General features: G+C 39.8%; 1 protein-coding gene across 2 annotated transcripts in view; it reads left to right on the top strand.

Moving 5' to 3' along the window:
• Nucleotides 1–22018, top strand: part of GUCY2F (guanylate cyclase 2F, retinal) — a 149998-nt gene that overhangs the window by 47359 nt on the left and 80621 nt on the right. For both annotated transcript variants that reach the window (NM_174549.2, XM_059883287.1), the window contains 2 exon segments: nt 6211–6342; nt 12780–12869. In NM_174549.2, the coding sequence (NP_776974.1) occupies nt 6211–6342; nt 12780–12869 (222 nt within the window).

The following is a 22018-nucleotide window of genomic DNA, read 5'->3' as shown; positions in this document are numbered from 1 at the left end:
CAGAGGACGAGATGGTTGGATGGCATCACCAACTCAATGGATGTGAGTTTGAGCAAACTCTGGGAGATAGTGAAGGACAGGGAAGCGTGGAGTGCTGCATGGGGTCTCAAAGAGTCAGATATGACTGAGCAACCAACTCAACAACAACATTACTGAAGTTAATCTCATCTGTTTCTTTTTAGGTTTTTTAAATGTGACTACTAGAAAACTTAAAAGTACACATGTGGTTCATATTACATTTCTGTTGGATAGTGCTGGCTTAGAACAGTTTTGAGAAAGTGAAGTACTTTGAACAATAGGGTAGCAATGACTTTATATACATTTGTATATTGAGTACATTTGGACTCAACACGTGATTGCTTATTCCCCAAGGGCGGAGGTACATCTTTTGTTTTTAATGTCAGCCATAGCACCTGATGTGGTGCTGATAGTGTAATAGGTGCTTTTAAAAGCTTGGTGGATCAATCAACTAGTGAAAGAGATTTAACACAGGATGGTGTTCTGATTGTGATTGTGTTGTATTGGCTATTTGCATTTAATGCCTGCTACTATGTCCTGGCCTTGGGCTAGGTTTTGTAAGAGATGGCACATAGTCCCTGGCTTCATGGAGATTACAGTCAGAGAGACAAGTTATACCATACAGAAGAGTCAGTAGATGCCATGTTGCACAAAGGACACCAGACATACAGTAGAACTTCAGAGGAGATAGATTACTGGAGGAAGACTTCTCAGAGACCCAGAACCAAATCTGGGTCTTAAGAAAGGATGGGCTTTGTCTGGTCCCAGGTCACAAATTGGTAACCACTTTTGTTTGATCTTTATGGTTATAAAAATTGTAGCCAGAATTTTGGAATCATGAGGTTACACATAAAACCTTGGATGTCTGGGTATTCCTTACAAGTTGGAAGATCTATCAACTTTGGGTATCATTGTGGCAATTGGCTGGAACTCTGCAGTAGTTTGCCATTTTGGAAAAATTTATAAAAACAGTGTCTGCCGTTTGGCACAGTTTGCATCGCTCTCCATTGTCTTCTGCTCAGCTTATTGGGGCTTCCCCGATGGCTCAGCGGGTAGAGTCCATCTGTGATGCAGGAGACACAGGAGGTGTGGGTTCAATCCCTGGGTCAGCAAGACCCCCTGGAGGAGGAAATGGCAACCCACTCCAGTATTCTTGCCTGGAGAATCCCATGAACAGAGGAGCCTCACAGACTACGGTCCATAGGGTCACAAAGAGTCAGACACGACTGAGCCATTAAGCATGCATGCACTCAGCTTATTTCATTAATTTATATTACCTGCCTGGCTCCGATAGGCATCCTAGGCAGAGAAAACAGCATAAAAAAGAGTTTGTGAAAGAGAATGTGTAGGAAAGAGTTTTGTTGAATTTAGCTAGTGGTGGGAGAGTGTGCCTCTTTGTAGGGCTTCCCAAGTGGTGCTAGTGGTAAAGAATCCACCTGCCAAAGCAGGAGACCTAAGAGACACAAGTTTGATCCCTGGATTGGGAAGGAGGGCATGACAACCCACTCTAGTATTCTTGCCTGGAGAATCTGATGGACAGAGGATCCTGGCAGGCTACAGTCCATGGGGTCACAAAGAGTCAGTCACTGAAGTGACTTAGCACATAAGCACGCACGTGCCTCTTTGTGCCCAGTCTGTGTGGTTGAAATAAAGACAGTAGTCTTTGCAAATTCTAGTATGGTGGTGGCATGGTGTCCAGAGAGGATGCACACACCTCACATTGCCCCCATGTGCTATTTTTGCTACACCAGCATACAAGATCTGAGAAATAATTATCTCTGACAGAACTGATCATTTGCTTAAATGCGACACTAAAAAGCATGCTTTAACTAGTTGTCTGGGTGAGAATGGATTTACAGGATAATACCTTGTGCATCTGGAATCAAATGAAATGTTCAGCTGTTTGCTTTAAGTCTCAATTACAATCCTAACCATTACGTGTGTAAATCACCGGATCCTTTTGTAAGGTTGACATCATGTTCCTGGAAATGTATTGCTGAATGCTAAAGTGATCACAGTGGCTGGAAGGTACATTCTATTCTTATGCCATCAAAGCATATTGATGTTAGTTTCTAATTTTGAAGCCACTAAAGGACCCTGGAACACATGTGGTGTAACTTGTCTAGATTTGTCATATTCAATATAGCTTGTAGGAAATTTCCTACCTCAGTTACAAAGGGTAGATACTGAAGTACAAGCTCTAAACCAAGCCAACTAGATAACCTAGTACTAAGAGAACAAGGATTCAATTCTGTGACAAAGTATTTTATCCTGAAATGGGTGGTCAATAATAAGAGCAGATGGCTAGTAGTCATTGTCCAAATGAAGCAATATATAGTAAAGTTTTGGTCAAAGGAAATAAACTTATTTTAAAAATCCGTACTTGTTTATTGGTCAGTCAGTTCAGTTGCTCAGTCATGTCAGACTCTTTGTGACCCCATGGACTGCTGTACTCCAGGCTTCCCTGCCCTTCACCAACTCCCATGAGCTTGCTCACACTTGCATCCATTGAGTCAGTGATGTTATCCAAGCATCTCATTCTCTGTCATCCCCTTCTCTTCCTGCCTTCAATTTTTCCCAGCATCAAAGTCTTTTCCAATGAGTCAGTTCTTCACATCAGGTGGCCAAAGTATTGGAGCTTCAGCTTCAGCATCAGTCCTTCCAATGAATATTCAGGACTGATTTCCCTTAGGATTGACTGGTTTGATCTTCTTGCAGTCCAAGGAATTCTCAAGAGTCTTCTCCAACACCACAGTTCAAAAGCATCAATTCTTTGGCTCTCAGCTTTCTTATGGTCCAGCTCTAACATCTGTACATGGTTATTAGAAAAACTGCAGCTTAGATTAGATAGACCTACGCTGTCTAGGTTTGTCATAGCTTTTCTTCAAAGGAGCAAGCATCTTTTAATTTCATGGCTGTAGTCACTATCTGCAGTGATTTTGGAGCCCCCCAAAATAAAGTCTGTCACTGTTTCCATTGTTTCCCCATCTATTTACCATGAAGTGATGGAACCAGATCCCATGATCTTCGTTTTTAGAATGTTGAGTTTTAAGCCAGCTTTTCCACTCTCCTCTTTCATTTTCATCAAGAGACTCTTTAATTCCTCTTTGCTTTCTGCCAAAAGGGTGTGTCATCTGCATATCTGAGGTTGTTGATATTTCTCCCGGCAATCTTGATTCCAGCTTGTACTTCATCCAGCCTGGCCTTTCACATGAACTCTACATATAAGTTAAGTAAGCAGGGTGACAATATACAGCCTTGACATACTCCTTTCCCAACTTGGAACCAGTCTATTGTTCCATGTTCATTTGACATTTGAAATGTCAAAATGACAATTCATGTCAATTGCCTAGACATTTTGGGCCTAAAGTATCAAAACAATAAACAATTTTGAACTGAATTATCCTTTCCTTTGTATAGGCCTTGCGATGGTCCAGTAAATATAAAACCTCCTTCAACTATGCCTTCTTTCTTTCCTGTGCATGCATTTATGCTCAGTCATGTCCAACCTTTTGCAACACCATGGACTATAGCCTGACAGGCTCCTCTGTCCATGGGATTTCCCAAGCAAGGGTACTGAAGTGGGTTGCCATTTCCTCTTCCAGGGGATCTTCCTGATCCAGGGATCAAACTTTCATCTCCTGGGTCTCCTGCATTGCAGGTGGATTCTTTACCATTGAGTCCCCTGGAAGCCCATTCTCTCTTTCCTGCTAAGACACAAAACATGTTTGGCTTTCATACTAGTCCCCAGAAAACCACCATAAATAGCAGAATAGTGCTACCTCCAGATGAACAAAGTACCTAAGGTTTTAAAATCTTGTTCATGATAATAGATCTTTTCTTTCACTTGTGCATAAATTTTGACATAATGAGAGTTAAAACAATAATCATCACTTTTCACCATAGGCTTAATAAAAATGAATAGCAACAGAAATAGATAGTCTCAGAGGGAGTGTTCTTCTTCTTCTTGACTATATTGGTCCAGGTAGAAAGGGATGGTGTTACCATAGGAGAACATAGCTCTTAACCTCCACATCCTTTTTGGCACTTGGCTTGAATCAGGGGTTCTGATGGGAAAAGATGGGGAAGCATACATTTTCCTTAAATGTTGTGTAGTCACAAACTTGCAGCTGGCTGGGTCTAATTGGTCAAAGCCAAGTCAAGAATTCCATCCAAATGGAATGTCTGAAAGTATAAACTCTTGGTGAATATAAAATCAATTCAGTCTAGAAATATTGCAGGTCAGGAGAAGTCAGGTCAGGAAAGGAAATTTTTAGAAGAAAGTGAAGCTGAACTCCAAATGTATGTGGATTTTGGCAGATTCTCTTGCTTTCTCCTTTGGCCTTTGTGAAGAGGTCTATAACTCAATATACTAATCTAAGTGCTCCTGCTGAGATAGGCAAACAAAGACTGAAAGAGAAGTAGATTCTTCTCTGGCCTTGCTCTCTTGAGGAGGGTTCAGGTTGATGCAAGGGTTATGTGAAGAGTCAAGTTTTCCATCCTGTCTGAATCTTGAGCTGTTGGGATATCAACACATTAAGGGCTGGGTGTAGTTTACCATTGCCTTGGAGCTTTGTGATAGTCTTGTCTTGGTAGGATGAACTGAGCTTGGGGCTAAATCAACTGGTAATTTTTAGTTTATCAAAGACTATTAAGGGCAGAGTATGTGACAGTACTTAAGATTAATTTTTATTGGCAAACAAGAGTGAAACAAAGCATGATGTGGTAGAAAGAACACACAGGACCAGAAATATAACATCCACATTCTTCTTCCAGTCCCTAGATCTCTGTTTCTTCACTATAAAATGAGAGTGTTGGAGTTGGGGGTGGGGAATAGCCTAGACAATACCCAATGTGACTACTAAGTCTGCATTGCTATAATTCTAAAAAGGCATATTTGGAGACATGGAGAAGAATATGAGGAACCTGTTGATTTATTGGGCTTCCCAGGTGGCACTAGTGGTAAAGAACCTGCCTACCAATGCAGGAGATGTAAGAGACAAGGGTTCAATCCCTGGGTCAGAAGATATTTGTTTTTTAAGATATTTCTTCATATAAAATAAGTCTGCTGGTTCAGGTGAAAATATTAAGTTCAGTTGAAGATGTTCAATTTTAAAAGTTAACAAAGATTTCAGACAATCCTTCCTTTTGTCATTTAACTGCACTTCCTAGCCCTCTTTTATCAGACTTATGTGTGTGCTAAGTTGCATCAGTTGTGTCTGACTCTTTGTGACCCTATGGACTGTAGCCCACCAGACTTCCCTGGTGGGATTCTCCAGGCAAGAATACTGGAGTGGGTTGCCAAGCCCTCCTTCAGGGCATCTTCCCAACCCAGGGACTGAACCTGCATCTCTTACATCTCCTGTATTAGCAAGCAGGTTCTTTACCACTAGCACCACCTGGACTTACAAAGCATCAGACTTATAAATCATGGGCAGATGATCTACTCTCTACCATCTTATTGCTTTCTGAGATGCCTTGTGTCATGAAGCTTGCCTGCATAGAAAAAGGATGTCATTCAAGATGGTATGGGCTTCCCAGGTGGTTCAGTGGTAAAGAATCTGCCTGCCAATGCAGGAGATGTGGGTTTGATCCCTGGGTTGGTAAGATCCCCTGGAGAAGGAAATGGCAACCCACTCCAGTATTTTTGCCTGGAAAATTCCATGGACAGAGGAACCTGGCAGCCTACAGTCCATGAGGTCACAAAGAGCTGGACACGACTGAGTGACTGAGCATGCATGCAAGATGGTGTAACATAAAGAGCTAGGCCTAACAGCCAGAAGGTGGGATTCTGTCCTAGTTCTGTGCCTGATTTTTTCAAAATATTAGATTTTCATCTTTTTCTCATTTTTGTCTGTAAATGAGGGTGCCACACTGAATTATGACTGGTGTTCTTTCTTATCCCCCTGAATCACTCTAACTTCTCTAGGAGATGAAAATATCTGCAAAGCTTTGCCTTTCTTTTATGGCATATGGAGGTGAAGCAAGAACCAATTCTAGCATAAAAAAATGATGGCAATAGGAAAAATTAATAAATGTCATGTTTATAGAGCTCAACTCAAAGAGTTACTTTCTTCGGAATAAAAAAAGAAAAAAATACCAGATAAACATAGTACCTATATCATAGCTGTGTGCTCCGTCCTTAATCGTGTTAATTTTGTTCATAAACTTTCTTTCCTAATCCTTTCACAGAGAGGAAGTCATGCCAGTGTAAGTTTCCAGATCACGTCGGAGGTCCAGAGTGGAAGGTCCCCAAGACTCTCCTTTTCTTCAGGGAGTCTAACTCCAGCTACCTGTGAAAACTCCAACATAGCGATTTATGAGGTAGGATATCCAACAGCTATCTAATCTGCTGCTTTCTTGGGTTTTAAAATGAGGGAGTGACTTAGAACTTGCTTAGTCTCTGTGAAAAAATGTTGAGGCTTTGGTAAGTCTTTCCTTTTGGTAAGTTTTTTGTCCATTATCCCCTTACAGACTCATTCAGCTGACCAAGATTTTCTTTGGCAACTAATCTACTTAATTTACAGCTTCACTGATCTTTCCACACTGTTTATTTACTAGGAATGTGGAAAAAAGTCTGTGAGACTCAGACTTAACACTTAACCATGTCACTCATTCCAGAAGACATAGGTATAATAATAGAAGAAATGATTTCCTGAATGAACTGTTTGTGATGTGATGTCTAGAGATATGCTTTATATAGAGTAAGGGTTGGGACAAGCTCGTCTCTTCATATTCTGGTTCTTCTTCCTATACCTGTTATCCTCTGATATTATGGAAATCTTTTAAAAATTATTCATTTCTTTTCTTAGTCTGTACTGACTCTTGGAGTAACAGGTTACCTTCTGCTGTCTAAAATAGAAATCCTTTTTATTTCACTTACATTTCTGTCTTTCAAGCTTTGAAAGACCATATCCAACCCCTTGATCTAAAATACTGGCATTTGGTGACCAGAACAAATCTCGCATTGGTTGGAGAGATGAACTGTTTTTTTTCTCAGCAGTAAAGAGTTAATGTGAACATTGCTCAGTTGTGTCCAACTCTTTGCAACCCCATGGACTATACAGTCCATATGGAATTCTCTAGGCCAGAATACGAGAGTGGGTAGCCTTTCCCTTCTCCAGGGGGTCTTCCCAACCCAGGCATTGAACCCAGGTCTCCCTCAGTGCAGGTGGATTCTTTATCAGCTGAGCCACAAGGGAAGCCCAAGAACACTGGAGTGGGTAGCCTATCCCTTTTCCAGGGGATCTTCCTGACCCAGGAATCGAACCAGGGTCCTGCATTGCAGGCGGATTCTTTACCAACTGAGCTATCAGGGAAACCCAGGAAAGAGTTAAGCAGTGGATAAAAGGGAAACCAGACTGCCTTTCTGTCCCTCCAAAGTGAGGCCTTTCCAGTGTAGTTTCCTTGTTTTGTTTGAAGATACTCCCCAAAGCAGCAAACACTCGCAACTTTAATAGTAACTACAAAGAAAGTCCAAAACAGGTCAGAATGAATTTTTAGGTTCTCCATCATTGGATTATCCAAGTTGAATGCTTTCATCCATTTGATAAATAATTTATAGCTACGTAAAACACCAAGGTTAGTATGGTATATCTTTAAGGCAGTCTCTTGGTTTTTCATCTGTAAATTGAGGGGTTGAACTAAATTCTTAATCTTGGCTGCTCGTTAGAATCTCTTGTGTGTACATGTGCTCAGTCACTTCAGTCGTGTCTGACTCTTTGCGACCCCATGGACTGTAGCCCACCAGGCTCCTCTGTCCATGGGATTCTCCAGGCAGGAATACTGGAGTGGGTAGCCATCCCTTTCTCCAGGGGATCTTTCGGACGCAGGGATGGAACCTGTGTGTCTTATGTCTCCTGCATTGGCAGGCAGGTTCTTTACCTCTAGTACCACCTGGGAAGCCCTGTGGGAAACAAAAAACTACCTATGAGGCTCCACCCCTAGTAACTCTGGTTCAGTTGGTTTGGGGTGGGCCCAGGCAGTGTTATTTTTTTTTTTTAAGTTCCCCTATATGTGCAGCCAGGGTTGGGAATTGCTGAACTGAGAGAACTCTGGGGCCTCTTCTGGCTCAAATGTTCTATGATTCTCTGATTCTGCAGAAGAGTTTATGTGTTGAATTGTGGTATGTTTTATTTGGTGGGGCTGGAAGGTTTTAGTATAGAATGAAGAAGGAGAAAAAAATAAACATCTGTATATAATTGGCCTTTAAGAATCTGTCAGATATTTCCTCATTTTGGAAGGAGGCAGACAGTTGAGTTGGTTGCCATAATGACCATTGTTGGTCATTCAGATCATGGGTATTTCTGAACTGCATAGTCCATAGGGGAAGTTTATCTGCACAAAAGGAGGGTATTAGTGAGAATAATACCACACCACAAGGTCAGCATGCAAAGGAAGACAGCTGAAGCTAGAAAACTGTCTAGCTAGAGTTGAGGAGGACTTTGGGAAAGAGCAGAAGTCAATCAAATCAACAGACCAAACAAAGAGGTCCAGTATGCCTTCTGAAAGGGCCCTCTATTAGGCGTGTTTTAAAGAAGATTCATTATCTAGTTTCTGTTTAAAGAGAAGTTTCATAAGATTTTTTATTGGAATATATGGAAGCTCCAGATGATGTACCTGGAGAAGCAGATACCGAATAACAAAGGACAGGCTTCTCTAGGAGCTGCCTTTCTAGTCGTTGTAATACACTGACACAGATTCACAGATTGATGGGACACACGGGTGCACATCCTCCGGAACTGTCCAGGAAACTCAGCCCTTATCTCAGAGATACACTCAGAGATGTAAAATAAAAGCTAGCTAAGCAGGCTGCTTGGGAGAAAGAGCTGTGAATGGCAGATGCAAAGGGAACATGTCAGGATCTGTTCTGATAGACACTGTATAGGGAACGGTGAGGCGAGCAGTAGTGCCACCCTGACACCCTCAGAGAGAACCCACTGAACTGTTTCTTCCTCTTCATTCTCTGACTCCTTCTGCCTCTCCACTTCTCCCTGTGTTTTTCTCTTTGTCCCATTTCTGTCTCTCCCTCACACATCCTCCACATCCATCTCTCTTTCCCAGAGCCTTTTTTTCTATCTTCCCACCTTCTAGATCCCAGGTAGCTCTCTCTCCACCCCTTTCCTTTCCACAGCCATCTTCTCTCTCTCATCACAGAATCAGATCATCAAAGCTGAAAAGGAGCTTAGAAATCATCTAAGTGGTCCAGCTCTATTGGTGTGGAAACTGAGACTCAGGCCAATGAGGTGATTACCCTAAGCATGCGTGCCTGCATGCTAAGTCACGTCAGTTGTGTCCGACTCTTTGCAACCCCATGGTCTGTGGCCTGCCAGGCTCCTTTGTCCATGGGATTCTCCAGGCAAGAGTACTGGAGCGGGTTGCCATGCCCTCCTCCAGGGGAACCTTCCTGACCCAGGGATTGAAACTGTGCCTCTTATGTCTCCTGCTTTGGTAGGCAGGTTCTTTATCACTAGCACCACCAGGGAAGCCCAGCTACCCTAAGGCCACCCTTGAATTTGAGACAAAGCCAGGTGTAGAACCTAGTTCTCTTGGCTCTTAGTTAAAACAACATGGCCTTAATGCAAAATTTATGGACTTTAAAAACTTCAGTGAATAGAGTTTGATGTTTCTTCCTCTTAATTAAAAAATGCATGATGAGTGAAGTATTGATATTTTATCATTCTTTCTCTTAAAAGAACAAAACAAAACAAATGGTGCATGTGTGGTAAAAATAAAACCTGCCCATATCCTCCCTTTTCCTCATTATTAATAAAGTAGGACACACACAGACTCAATAAAATTTTGCTTATAAAGTTCGTGAGAAGTCTTTAAATCTTAAAACAAACACACAAAGCCCCCAAACTAAAGAAAGCCCATGGGAAGAAAGAGCAACAAAGTGGGAGATGGAAGACCTTGCTTCTGTTACTACCTAGCCTTCTGACCTTGGGCCAGTCATTTAATCTCTTCAGGCTTGTATTTCTTTAACTATGAAGCTCTCAAATTTGGTGATTTGGCAGGAAAAAAGCTCTGCTTAACTACTTATTAAAAGTTAATAAGAGAGACAGCTAAGCCATGTCTGTAATAGGGCTGATTCCAGGAAGAAGGTAGCAGGCACTGCCTATAGGCAGAGTCAGAGCTGCCAGTACTGATGCTCAGGTGTACACTGCACAAGGGGGCCACATCTAAGAGGGTACTGTTCACATTGTAGACATATACTAACTTAAGTGAGAGTGGTGCAGGAGTGAGCAGAGACATTCTGGCCTCCCAGCCTAGTTCTGGAATGAGGTGGTGGGGGCAACTTGCATACGTATCTACATATATACCAGCATACCTGACTATGCACATACATAGTCACTGGTAAACAAATATGCACCTGACTTTGTGCTACCTTGACAATACCCCTGGAGTTTCTTGAGATTACTTCTTTCTCCTGCCTAATATTTTTATAGACCCGATTTCAGCTTCTCACCAGCACCTCTACAGCCTGACTCCAAACCTGCAAAGAGGCCTTACCTGGCAGGCAGTGTTTGTTGGTATCCACAGTATTGAAGCTGCTGGGGGAGTGTGTTTTCTGGCATCTGGAGGATGTATGAGTCAATGAGAATGTGGTATATGCATAGATACATACAGCTGGGGCTGCTACCCAGCATCACCGGGCTTCCATAGGCTGCAAAATAATAAATAGTCTCACACAATTATTATTTTAACTTGAGGAAAGCACCCTTTGCTAGTTAACACAAAGGTGCCATAGATGCTAGCAGTGATCATGATCCAAGTAATAGAATCGCAAAGGTGCTGGAAGGCATTAATGACCATCAGTGTATAACCCACACATGGGCTGAGTTTGTAAATTCCTGTTAGAGTTTATTCTTTCAGTTTAAACTTCAGCCTTTGATCCTGGGCAGAGTCCTCTGAAAAGGAGCAGGTAGCTCAGTGGTAAAGAATCCTTCTGCCAATGCAGGAGACACAGAAGACATGGGTTTGATCCCTGGGCCAGGAAGATCCCCTGGAGGAAGAAATGGCACCCCAGACCAGTATTCTTTCCTGGAAGATCCCATGGACAGAGGAGCCTGGAGGGCTACAGCCCATGGGGCCACAAAGTTTTGAACAGAACTGAGCGACTGAGCACAAATGCACAAAATACAAAGTCCTCTGAAGGCTAAAGCTTTGAGGTGTCAGGCCCTCATGACTCCCATGACTAAGTGAGTAAGTGTGGGGCCTTAGAATGGGCCTTTGTAACCAGTACCTTTTATTTTTTTAAATAAAAGATCATTATAATTGTAAGCCATAATGAAACATGATTAACCTAACAATATAAAATAATTGCATACAATTCGGAGGGTTAAGTACAGTGATGTGGTAAGTGCATACGTGAATATGTTTTCATCCGCCCAGCCAGTCTATGTCTTTTGTCTAACCAGTTCCTTGGTGACTGTGATGTAGCTGGTATGGGGCCACATACAGGGAGTTGCTAGGCTAGAGACCAGGAATTGGTACTTTGACCATTCTAGTGCAGACAGGCACTGTTCCTAGACTACCTTTCTGAACTTTGTGAGCATGAGCCTGATTGGCCTAGTTCTGTTCAGCTGCTGAAGGCCCCTGAAAGCAAGTTCCTAGTTAAAGGGTTTTGAGTTCCTTGGCTAGAAGATGCCCTCTGACACACAGTAGAGGCAAGTAACTCAGATGCCCGCAGCTCCTGTTATTAGCCTTCGCCTCCAGCTGGTCTCCAGATGTAATGCCACAGCTGGATATATTCCTTAATAAGAGACTGGCTACACTCTCTTATTCTTGGAATTTGACTGTATAGAGCTCTCTGCTTTATTATCTCTACTTGATGACAAATTGGTGCAGCCTGAAATGGAAGCTCCAGGCTATAGGTAATAGATGTGAAAGCACTTGGAAGAGGAGAGAGCGCTGTGCAAATGTCAGGCATTATTATTATTACAGAGAAAAAGGTATCTATATATGTATTGCTTTTTTTCAAATTTAGGTTGGACAGAAACTAAATAGGGCTTGGTGACTGATGAATCCTTGAGGCTGTGCATGTAGGAGAAAATTATCTAGCAGGCACCTGTGTTAAAGTGAAGACAATAAAATAACTGTTGTTTTTGACTTGACAGGCAGCCTTTGAAAATCACTGTTTTGTGCTTAAAAAGTCAGAAATAGACTTCTGAAAGTCTAGATTACTCATATTACTGTGGTCGTACACTTGTACATCCAAATGAAAAATGTTTAATTGGTGTTGAAGCCAATTGGTTTATGATTAAAGCATAAAAGGCCCCCAAATGGCCTGTCCTATGAGAGAAAAATGGATCAAGGTGAATGCAGGCAACATTTGCTGCACTGCATCTCCTGCCCTACATCTCTCACCACAGACGCCTCAAGGCAGTCAGAATTGCAACCACTAACCATAACCATTAATCGCAGGAAACCTGGTGCTACATCACTTAGCTATGAATGAGTGAAATGACCCAGCACTTCCTGCAGTGAGTTCAGGTAGTTGTATCATTCCTTTTCTGGGGTCTGCATTCCTGCAATTGCTTCCCTGTCTTTAGTTAATTGGAATTTTAAACTGCAACTTCTCTGTATGACATCCTTTTTAGCTTGGAATACGAAATATCCATGGGGTAGAGGGTGAGAAAGAGGAGCAGAGCTTGTGTGTGTTGATGGTCTAACTATAAACTCTTAGTGTGGAAGGGAAGAGTTGCTCTAAAGCTGTTGGCAACTAAGGCTCCTCAACACTCTTTGTCTTTTCTTTCTAGGGTGATTGGGTATGGCTGAAAAAATTCCCCTCAGGAAATTTTGGAGACATTAAATCCGTCGAATCAAGTGCAAGTGACATATTTGAAATGGTATGAGAAACTCTGTCTTAAACATATTCCTGCTGAAACCAATCATTTCTCCAAAGTAACAAATACCAACTGTTAGGAAGATCTTTTAACAAATCAGTACAGGGAAACTACAGGGAGGTGACTGACTTGTTATGACTATATGATGAAATGGCAAAAGTATGGGCTCCGGAGTCAAAAAGACATGAAGGATTCAATCCCAGCTCCGCCACTTAAGAGGTATATTAACTTGAGCAAATCACCTAAACTCTGAGCTTTACTTTCCTCAGTTGTGAAAGGAGTATATTAATGTCTGCTTCCCAGGGTTAAGATGATACATATATAGCATCTTGCACATTTCCTGACATATAGCTTCTTTGTAAAATGGTAGCTACTATGATTATTATTAAGTACATATCCCATAATCTTTCATAATCTCTAGCTGCTATACCTAGAAAAGTCATCTGGTAATTTCTATTTATATAAGACAAATGGTGACTTCCCAATCCCACCAATTATATTCAGAAAGTCCTTGGATGGGTTAAGGAAGCAGCCTATAGATGAGGCAGAGATGATGATGCTCCCTCTCAAACCATTTAAGATCAGATCCTTGAACTTTGAGTTCATAAAAGATTTGTGGAGACCGTCTGGTTCCTTCAGACTCATGAAAAGGGGATTCCTAGAAGATAATGATGGATTCCTTCACATTCTGAATCAGGCAAGTTCAAATCAATCCAATAGGTTTGAACGAGGCACATGCTATATTCAGAACTAGTGAGAAAGCAAAGGAAATGGGGACATGGAAGAGGTGTGGCCTGTGGGAGACCAGCTGTGACCCATGGATCCCAATGAGATGTTATGATTTGGTATTTCCCTTACATGTAGTAGTTTTTTTTTTTTTTAATTATTTATTCATTTTTCACTGTTCTGGGTCTTTGTTGCTGCTTGGGCTTTTCTCTAGTTGGGACAGGTAGGGGCTACTCTCTAGTTGCAGTGCTCAGGCTTCTCATTACAGTGGCTTCTCCTGTCATGGAGTATGGACTCTAGGGTATGCGGGCTTCAGTAGTTGTGGCTTGTGGGCTCTACAGCACAGGTTCAATAGTTGTGGTGTATGGGCTTAGTTGCTCCTCAGCATGTGGGATCTTCTGGGATCAGGGATCAAAACTGTGTCTCCTGCATTGGCAGGCATATTTTTTACCACTGAGCCACCAGGGAAGCCCTGCATGTGGTTTTGATGCCTGGAGCTGAAGGAAAAATAATGAGGATGAATCCAGAAGGGAGACCAAGATCAGAGCTAGAATAGGTAGTTCCACACCGGTTTGATGATCTGGCATGCCAAACAAAGAGCTAGATCCGAAGTATGGAGCCAAAACGGCCAGACCTAGGAGAACTACTAAGCTAGAAATATGGAAATAAGAAGGCCCAAGGTAGAGTGCATCCATGATATCTTTTTTTTGGGTAGTTTAAAATTCTGATGTAATTTCAAACTTACAGAGAAGCTACAAAAATAATTTAAGGAACTCATGTATACCCCACCCGGGTTGTTTACATTTTGCCTAGTGCTTTTCATTGTCTGTTTATAAATTTATGTACCGTTGGCCTTCAGAATCCACAGGTTCCACAACCCCAGTTTAACCAACCTTGAATTGGTTGAATATGCAGGTGTAAAACCCAAGGATATGGAGGTCCCACTATACTATTTTATATAAGGGACTTCAACATCCATGGGTTTTGGTATCCTCACAGGTTCTGGAATCAATCCCCAGTGGATACCGAGGGATGACTATATACTCATTTTTTCTGAACCATTTGACTGTGAGGTGTAGACATCATACCCTTTTACCTCTAAATATGTCAGTGTTTATTTCCTGAAAACAAAGACATTCTTATTTGGATGTGCATGATATTAATTTTGATCACTTGGTTTAGGTGGTGTCTACCAGGTTTTGCCACTGTAAGGCTACTGTTATTTTTCTCCATTGTAATTAATACTTTGGGTCTGTATAAATATCCTGTTTTTCATCAAATTTTTACTACTAATTTTATCATCCATTAATGACCCTCTAACTCTAGCATTCTTTCTATGTTTATTTGTTGGGATTGTACAGTAAGAAAGAGCCTTACCTTCTTTACCATTTATTCATACGTTTATATCAGTGGTTTTAGTTTCATTCAATCTATCTATAGATCTATTTATCTATGTATATGTCTATGTATCTATCATATCTAATACCTCCCATTATAAATGAATGCCACAGAGTTCATTCTATTCTTTTCCTTTTCATATTTGTAACTCCTTTCTCCAACAGTTAGAAAACTGGCTCCTATTATCCTTATGACATCTTTTTGTGCCCCCTTACTAACTTGTGTTGCCATGTCAGGTGCAGGTATTAACTCAGTCCGAGGGTGTATTTAACTTCTATGCAGAGTACATCATGAGAAACGCTGGACTGGAAGAAGCACAAGCTGGAATCAAGATTGCCGGGAGAAATATCAATAACCTCAGATATGCAGATGACACCACCCTTATGGCAGAAACTGAAGAGGAACTAAAAAGCCTCTTGATGAAAGTGAAAGTGGAGAGTGAAAAAGTTGGCTTAAAGCTCAACATTCAGAAAATGAAGATCATGGCATCTGGTCCCATCACTTCATGGGAAATAGATGGGGAAACAGTGGAAACAGTGTCAGACTTTATTTTGGGGGGCTCCAAAATCACTGCAGATGGTGACTCCATCCATGAAATTAAAAGACACTTACTCCTTGGAAGAAAAGTTATGACCAACCTAGACAGCGTATTCAAAAGCAGAGACATTGCTTTGCCAACAAAGGTCCGTCTAGTCAAGGCTATGGTTTTTCCTGTGGTCATGTATGGATGTGAGAGTTGGACTGTGAAGAAAGCTGAGCGCTGAAGAATTGATGCTTTTGAACTGTGGTGTTGGAGAAGACTCTTGAGAGTCCCTTGGACTGCAAGGAGATCCAACCAGTCCATTTTGAAGGAGATCAGCCCTGGGTGTTCTTTGGAAGGAATGATGCTAAAGCTGAAACTCCAATACTTGGGCCACGTCATGTGAAGAGTCGACTCATTGGAAAACACTCTGATGCTGGGAGGGATTGGGGGCAGGAGGAAAAGAGGACGACAGAGGATGAGATGGCTGGATGGCATCACTGACTCGATGGACATGAGTTTGAGTGAACTCCGGGAGATGGTGATGGACAGGGAGGCCTGGCATGCTGTGATTCATGGGGTCTCAAAGAGTCGGACATGACTGAGTGACTGAACTGAACTGAGGGTGTAGAACAGTTTTTCAGAATTTACCTTGTAAAAAGTCTTAATTCCTGTCTAGTACTTCTATGTGGAGAAGGAAATGGCAACCCACTCCAGTATTCTTGCCTGGGGAATCCCAGGGATGGAGGAGCCTGGTGGGCTGCCATCTATGGGGTTGCGCAGAGTCAGACACGACTGAAGTGTCTTAGCAGCAGCAGTACTTCTATGAAACAGGAAGGTGATCTGACGATGCTATCACTGTGAGTCCAACACTGCTTTGACTACTTCTATGCTTTCATGACCTTGAAAGGTTGAGGTCTGGGTACCAGGTGCCAGACTGGAAAACACATCTTGGTGAGCCAGCTACAGAAGGGAGTCCTGTACAGTCAGATCAATGTTCCTGAAAGAGAAACAGCTGGAGTCAGGAGCCAAAGGACTGATGACTTCCAACATCTTTTAGGGTCCCAACTTCTGCAAAGGTGTATGTAGGAAAATCAAGCTCTATCTGTCTCTCAGTCTCATGTTCTTTCCCATCATGTGGAACTGAGTAGCATACGCCCTGTATCATCTAATACCTTGGCTACTTAGTTCCTTGCCATGTAATCTCTGATCGTCTTCTCTTCCATTTCTCTTTAGCCACCCACTGCTATCATTATGCCTTGGGCTTTGTCATTATCTATAATTGCTACTGAAAATGCTTTACTTCCAAAATCATAGATTCAGACATCACACTCTCTGACTATAGCCTTCTCTTCTTTGAACTGTACCTATACTTTCATTGGGTCTTCCAGACCTCTACTGTCACCCACCGCATAAGCCCTTCTTTCATCTTCTTCCAGGTCCACCTTAGATTACATAATTGATCATTTGAAAACATTATTTCTGTCTTTTTGGTCAGGTAAATTTGTAAAACTCATATTCTGGATGACCCTAACTCTTGACTTTCTTTGTGCCTGCACTTGAACAACCAAGCATTATGGCAGAAAGTCATGCAAAGTATATTGTTTCCACTATAAATTCATGTCTCTCATCTTAAAATGCACCTTAACATTGTCCTTTAAGTCCATTACAGTACTTCATTGGTTTCTACAACCCATATTTCAAAGCTTCTCCATTTTCCTTAAACCTCCTATGTTCTTCTCTTCCTTTATTTTTACTGTTATCATCCTGGTCCAAGCCCCCTTCATCACCCACTAGAGCTACTGCTACTGTCTTTCTTTTTAAAGAGAGAATTTTGGGGGAACAGTTTTAGGTTCACAACAAAACTGAGCAGAGTAGAGAGAGTTTCCATCACCCCCTGCCCCCACTCACACACACAGTTTCCCACACTGTTCAGTATCCTGAACCAGAATGGTACATTTATTATAACCCATGAGCATGCATTGACACATCATTATCACTCCAAGTCCACAGCTTACATTAGGGTTCATATAAGGTAGTATACCCTATGAGTTTTGACAAATGCATCATGACATATCTACCATTATATTGACAGTAACATATAGGATAGTTTCAGTGCCCTAAAAATCCTCTATGTTCTGTCTATTCACATCTTTCTCCCCCTAACCACTGGCAACCACTGGCAGTTTTTCTTTTTTTTTAATGCTAAGCACATCCATTTTCACCACTCACTGGTGATATCTTTTCTCCACACTGCAGTCTGAATCAAAATAGAACCTGATTTTGTCAGTTCTCTGTTTAAATCTCTTTAAATATAAGAACAATATTCCTATTGTTCTTCTTTTTGTGTGGAGATTTTAAATTACAGGTTCAATTTCTTAAATAGATATTGGACTATTCAAACTTTCTATTTCTTCCCATACCTGTTTTAGTAAGTTACAGCTTATAAGGAAACTGTCCATTTCATATATTTTGTCAAATTTACCGGCATAAAATTGTATATAATATGTTCATGCAATCTTTTAAATAGCTTTAGGATCTGTAGTGATACTCCCATTTTCATTTCTGATACTGATAATTTGTATTTTCTCTTTCTTGATCAGTTTTGCGAGAAGATTATCAATTTTATTAATCTTTCCCAGATATAAACTTGGCTTTGTTGATTTTTCTCTTTTGTATGTCTGCTTTCTATTTCATTGATTTGTATTGTGATTGTTTATTTCCCTTAGTTTCTTTGTTTTTAATTTGTTGTTTTCTTCTAGTTTTTTTTGAGCTGGAAGTTTTTATAATTGATTCTTAATTTCTAATACAGTCACTTAAAGCTAGAAATTTCCATTTAAGTACTGCTTCAGCTACATCCTAGAAGTGTTTCTCTTTAAAGATGTTTATTATGGAAAATAACAAACACATACAAAGTAAACAGATTAATATAACTAAATTCCATATGCCCATCACACACCTTAAACAATTATCAACACTCTACAATTATTATTTCATCTATACCTCCACTCACTTCCCACATCTCTGACTTGGTTATTATTATTGTTGTTATTTTTTAGTTCTGTATCTTTGAGGTAAAATTACATACATTGAAATGCTCATATCATAGATATATAATTTTGATGAAGGGATATGCCCATATAATCTAGACATCTATTATGATATAGAATAGGGCCCCTGGCCTGTTTTTTACATCCTGGGAGCTAAGAATGTGTTTTACATTTTTAAGGGTTGTAAAAAATGAAAACAAAGATTATTGCAGCAGAAATCATATATAATCTGCAAAGCCTAAAATATTTACTGTATTTACGTTTACAGTAGAAGATCACTGACCTCTGATAGAAAACATTTCTTTTTCTCAAGTAAGTTCCCTTGTGTTCATCAATAAAGTATTTCATGCTCCCTCCCATCCTTGCGACACCACAAAGGAAACCACTGTTCTGGGTTTTGGGCCTATCTTGAATTCATTTTGCTTATCCTATAACCTTATGTAAGTGGAATCATACAGTGTACTGACTGATTCATTCATGTGATATATATAAATAGCTTGTTCTCATCATTGCTGAGTAGTAGTCAATTGTATGGATATAACACAATGTATGTATTTTTCCTACTGATGGGCATTTAGGCTGGTTCCAATTTGGGCTATTGTGAATAAAACTGATATGAACGTGCTTTTGATAAGTCTTTTTATGGACACATATTTTAATTTCTCTTGGGTAAATACCTAGGAGTGGGATTTCTATGTTAAAATATGTGTGTGTGTGCTAAGTTGCTTCAGTCGTGTCCGACTCTGTGTGATCCTATGGACTGTAAACTGCCAGGCTCCTCTGTCCATGGGATTCTCCAGGCAAGAATAATGGAGTGGGTTACCGTGCCCTCCTCTAAGGATGTTATAATATAGTACATGTTTAACTTTATAAGGCACTACCAAACCTTTACTATTTTCATTTCCTGCACACAAGTTATGAGAGCTCCCTTTTACTCTACCTCATCACCAATGTTTCATATTGTCAGTTTTTCTGGTTTTAGGCATAATTGGTTTCTATGGGTATCCCATTGTGTTTTTCAAAATTTTTATTTTAATTAGATAGAAACAACAAAAATTACCATCTCTAGGTGTTAAGTATATTCACATTATTTTACAACAGATCATCACAGCTTTACATCTTGTAAAACTGAAACTCTATACCCACTAAACAAAACTTTTCTTTTCCCCACTCACCCTCAATACCTGGTAGCCACCAGTCCATGTTCTGTCTCTATGAATATGACTACTTTAGATACTATACAGAAGCAGAATCATACAGCATTTGTCTTTGTGTCACTGGCTTATTTCACTTCCTGTAATGTCTCATTGTGTTTTGAAAATACATTTTTTTGTTGTTGTTCAGTTGCTAAAGTGTGTCTGACTCTTTGTGACTCCATGACCTGCAGCATGCCAGGCTTTCCTGTTCTCCACTATCTCCTGGAGTTTGCTCAAATTCATGTCCATTGAGTCGGTTGGTGATACTAACAGTCTAATCCTCTGCCGCCCCCTTCTCCTTTTGCCTTCAATTTTTCCCAGCATCAGGGTCTTTTCCAACATATTTTTTATTTAGGTATAATTAGATGGTCTGTACAATGAATTTTGATAATTGCATTTATCTATGTAACCATTCCTCAAAACAAGATACAGAATATGTTTATCACCCCAGAAAATCCCCTGTTTCCCTTATCAGTCAATTTTGTTTTACCCTGGAGGCAACAATTGTTCTGATATCTATCACCATGAATTAGTGTTTTATTTCTGTTTTTGAATTTCATGTAAATGGAATGATAGAGTGTACACTCCTTTTTTCTCTCAATATAGCACGTTTTAAGATAAATGCATGTTTTTACATGTATCGGTATCAGTTCATTTTTAAGAAATGCTGAGTAGTATTTCATTTTATGAATATATCACAGTTTGTTTATAATTTTCTTGTTGATGAAAATTGGGCTTGTTTCTAGTTTTTTTGGCATTATGATTAAGGCAACTATACATATTTGTTTAATTATGAAAAGCATGTTATGTAAATTTTACCATCTTAACAATTTTTAAATGTACAGTTCAGCAGTGTTAAATATACTCGAATTGCTGTGAAACACATCTCTAGAACTTTTTCATCTTGCAAATATAAAACTCTGTTCCCATTATATAGCAACTCACCTTTTTCCCCTCCTTGTATTTCTGGATAGCCATTATTCTACTTTCTGTTTCCATGGATTTGACTACTTTAGACACCTTATATAAGTGGAATAATATGGTATTTGTCTTTTTGTGACTGGTGTATTTCACTTAGCATAATGTCTTCAAGATTCATCCATGTGGTAGCGTGTGAACAGTTTTCCTTTTAAAGGCTGAATAATATTCCATTTTATGTTATTCATTCATTTCTTGATGGGCATTTGGGTTGCTATGAATATGTATATGCAAATATCTCTCTGAAATCCTCCTTTCAATTCTTTGTGTATACTGGGGAGTGGAATTTCTGGATCATATGGTAGTTCTAATTTTAATTTTTTGAGTAACCTCCATACTGTTTTCCATAGCAGTTGCACCATTTTACAATCCTACCAACAGTGCACATGAGTTCTAATTTCTCCACATCCTTGCTGACACTTATTATCTATTTTTTAAAAATTGTATAGTAGCCATCCTAGTGGGTGGGAGATTTGCATTTTTCTGATGATTAGTGTATTGGGTTGTCTTTTCATAAGCAACTGTAAACATTTTTGCACAAGTATTTTTGTGAACATATATTTTCACTTCTCTTGGGTAAGTACTTAATAGTTTGAGTCATAGAGTAGATGTAAGTATAACTTACATGAAACATACAAACAGTTCTCCAAATTGGTTATAAAATTTTATTCTCCTGTTAGAAATGTACAAATGTTCCAGTTGCTTTAAATTCTCAGTAACATTTGTCTTTTTGATACAGATTTCTGATACTGCAAAACTTTCCAGTGTGTAGAAAATGTTTTATTATTGTGATTTTAATTTTCATGATAACTAAAGTTATTGAGCACCTTTTTAAGTGCTTATAATTCATTTCTATATCTTCTTTTTTATTTGTCTTTTTATGTTTTTGCCCATTTTTAAAAAATTGAGAGTTTTGTCTTTTAATTGTTGACATGTAGATATTCTTTTATATATCCTGCTTTTGGTCAGATATATGTTTTACAATATTTTTTTATCAATCTGTGACCTGTTTATTTAATGGTATCTTTTGATGAGCAAACTTTAATTTTGAGGAAATCCAATTTATTATTTTATTGTATTTTGTGGCTCAGAAATCTTTGCCTATTCCAAGATTTTAGATATAGAGTTATGATCCATTTTGAATTCATTTTTATATATGGACTGAGAGTAGTGGTCACAGTTAATTTTTTTCCATAGAGATATCCAGTGTTCCAGTAACAATTGTTTACAAAAGGCTTTCCTGTCTCCACTTAACTTTTCAACTTGATGAAAAATTAACTGACT

This window comes from Bos taurus, chromosome X (genome assembly GCF_002263795.3).
Source record: "Bos taurus isolate L1 Dominette 01449 registration number 42190680 breed Hereford chromosome X, ARS-UCD2.0, whole genome shotgun sequence".
Lineage (NCBI taxonomy): Eukaryota > Metazoa > Chordata > Mammalia > Artiodactyla > Bovidae > Bos > Bos taurus.
The sequence above is the reverse complement of the archived record's forward strand: the minus strand, read 5'-3'. Positions and strand labels throughout refer to the sequence as shown.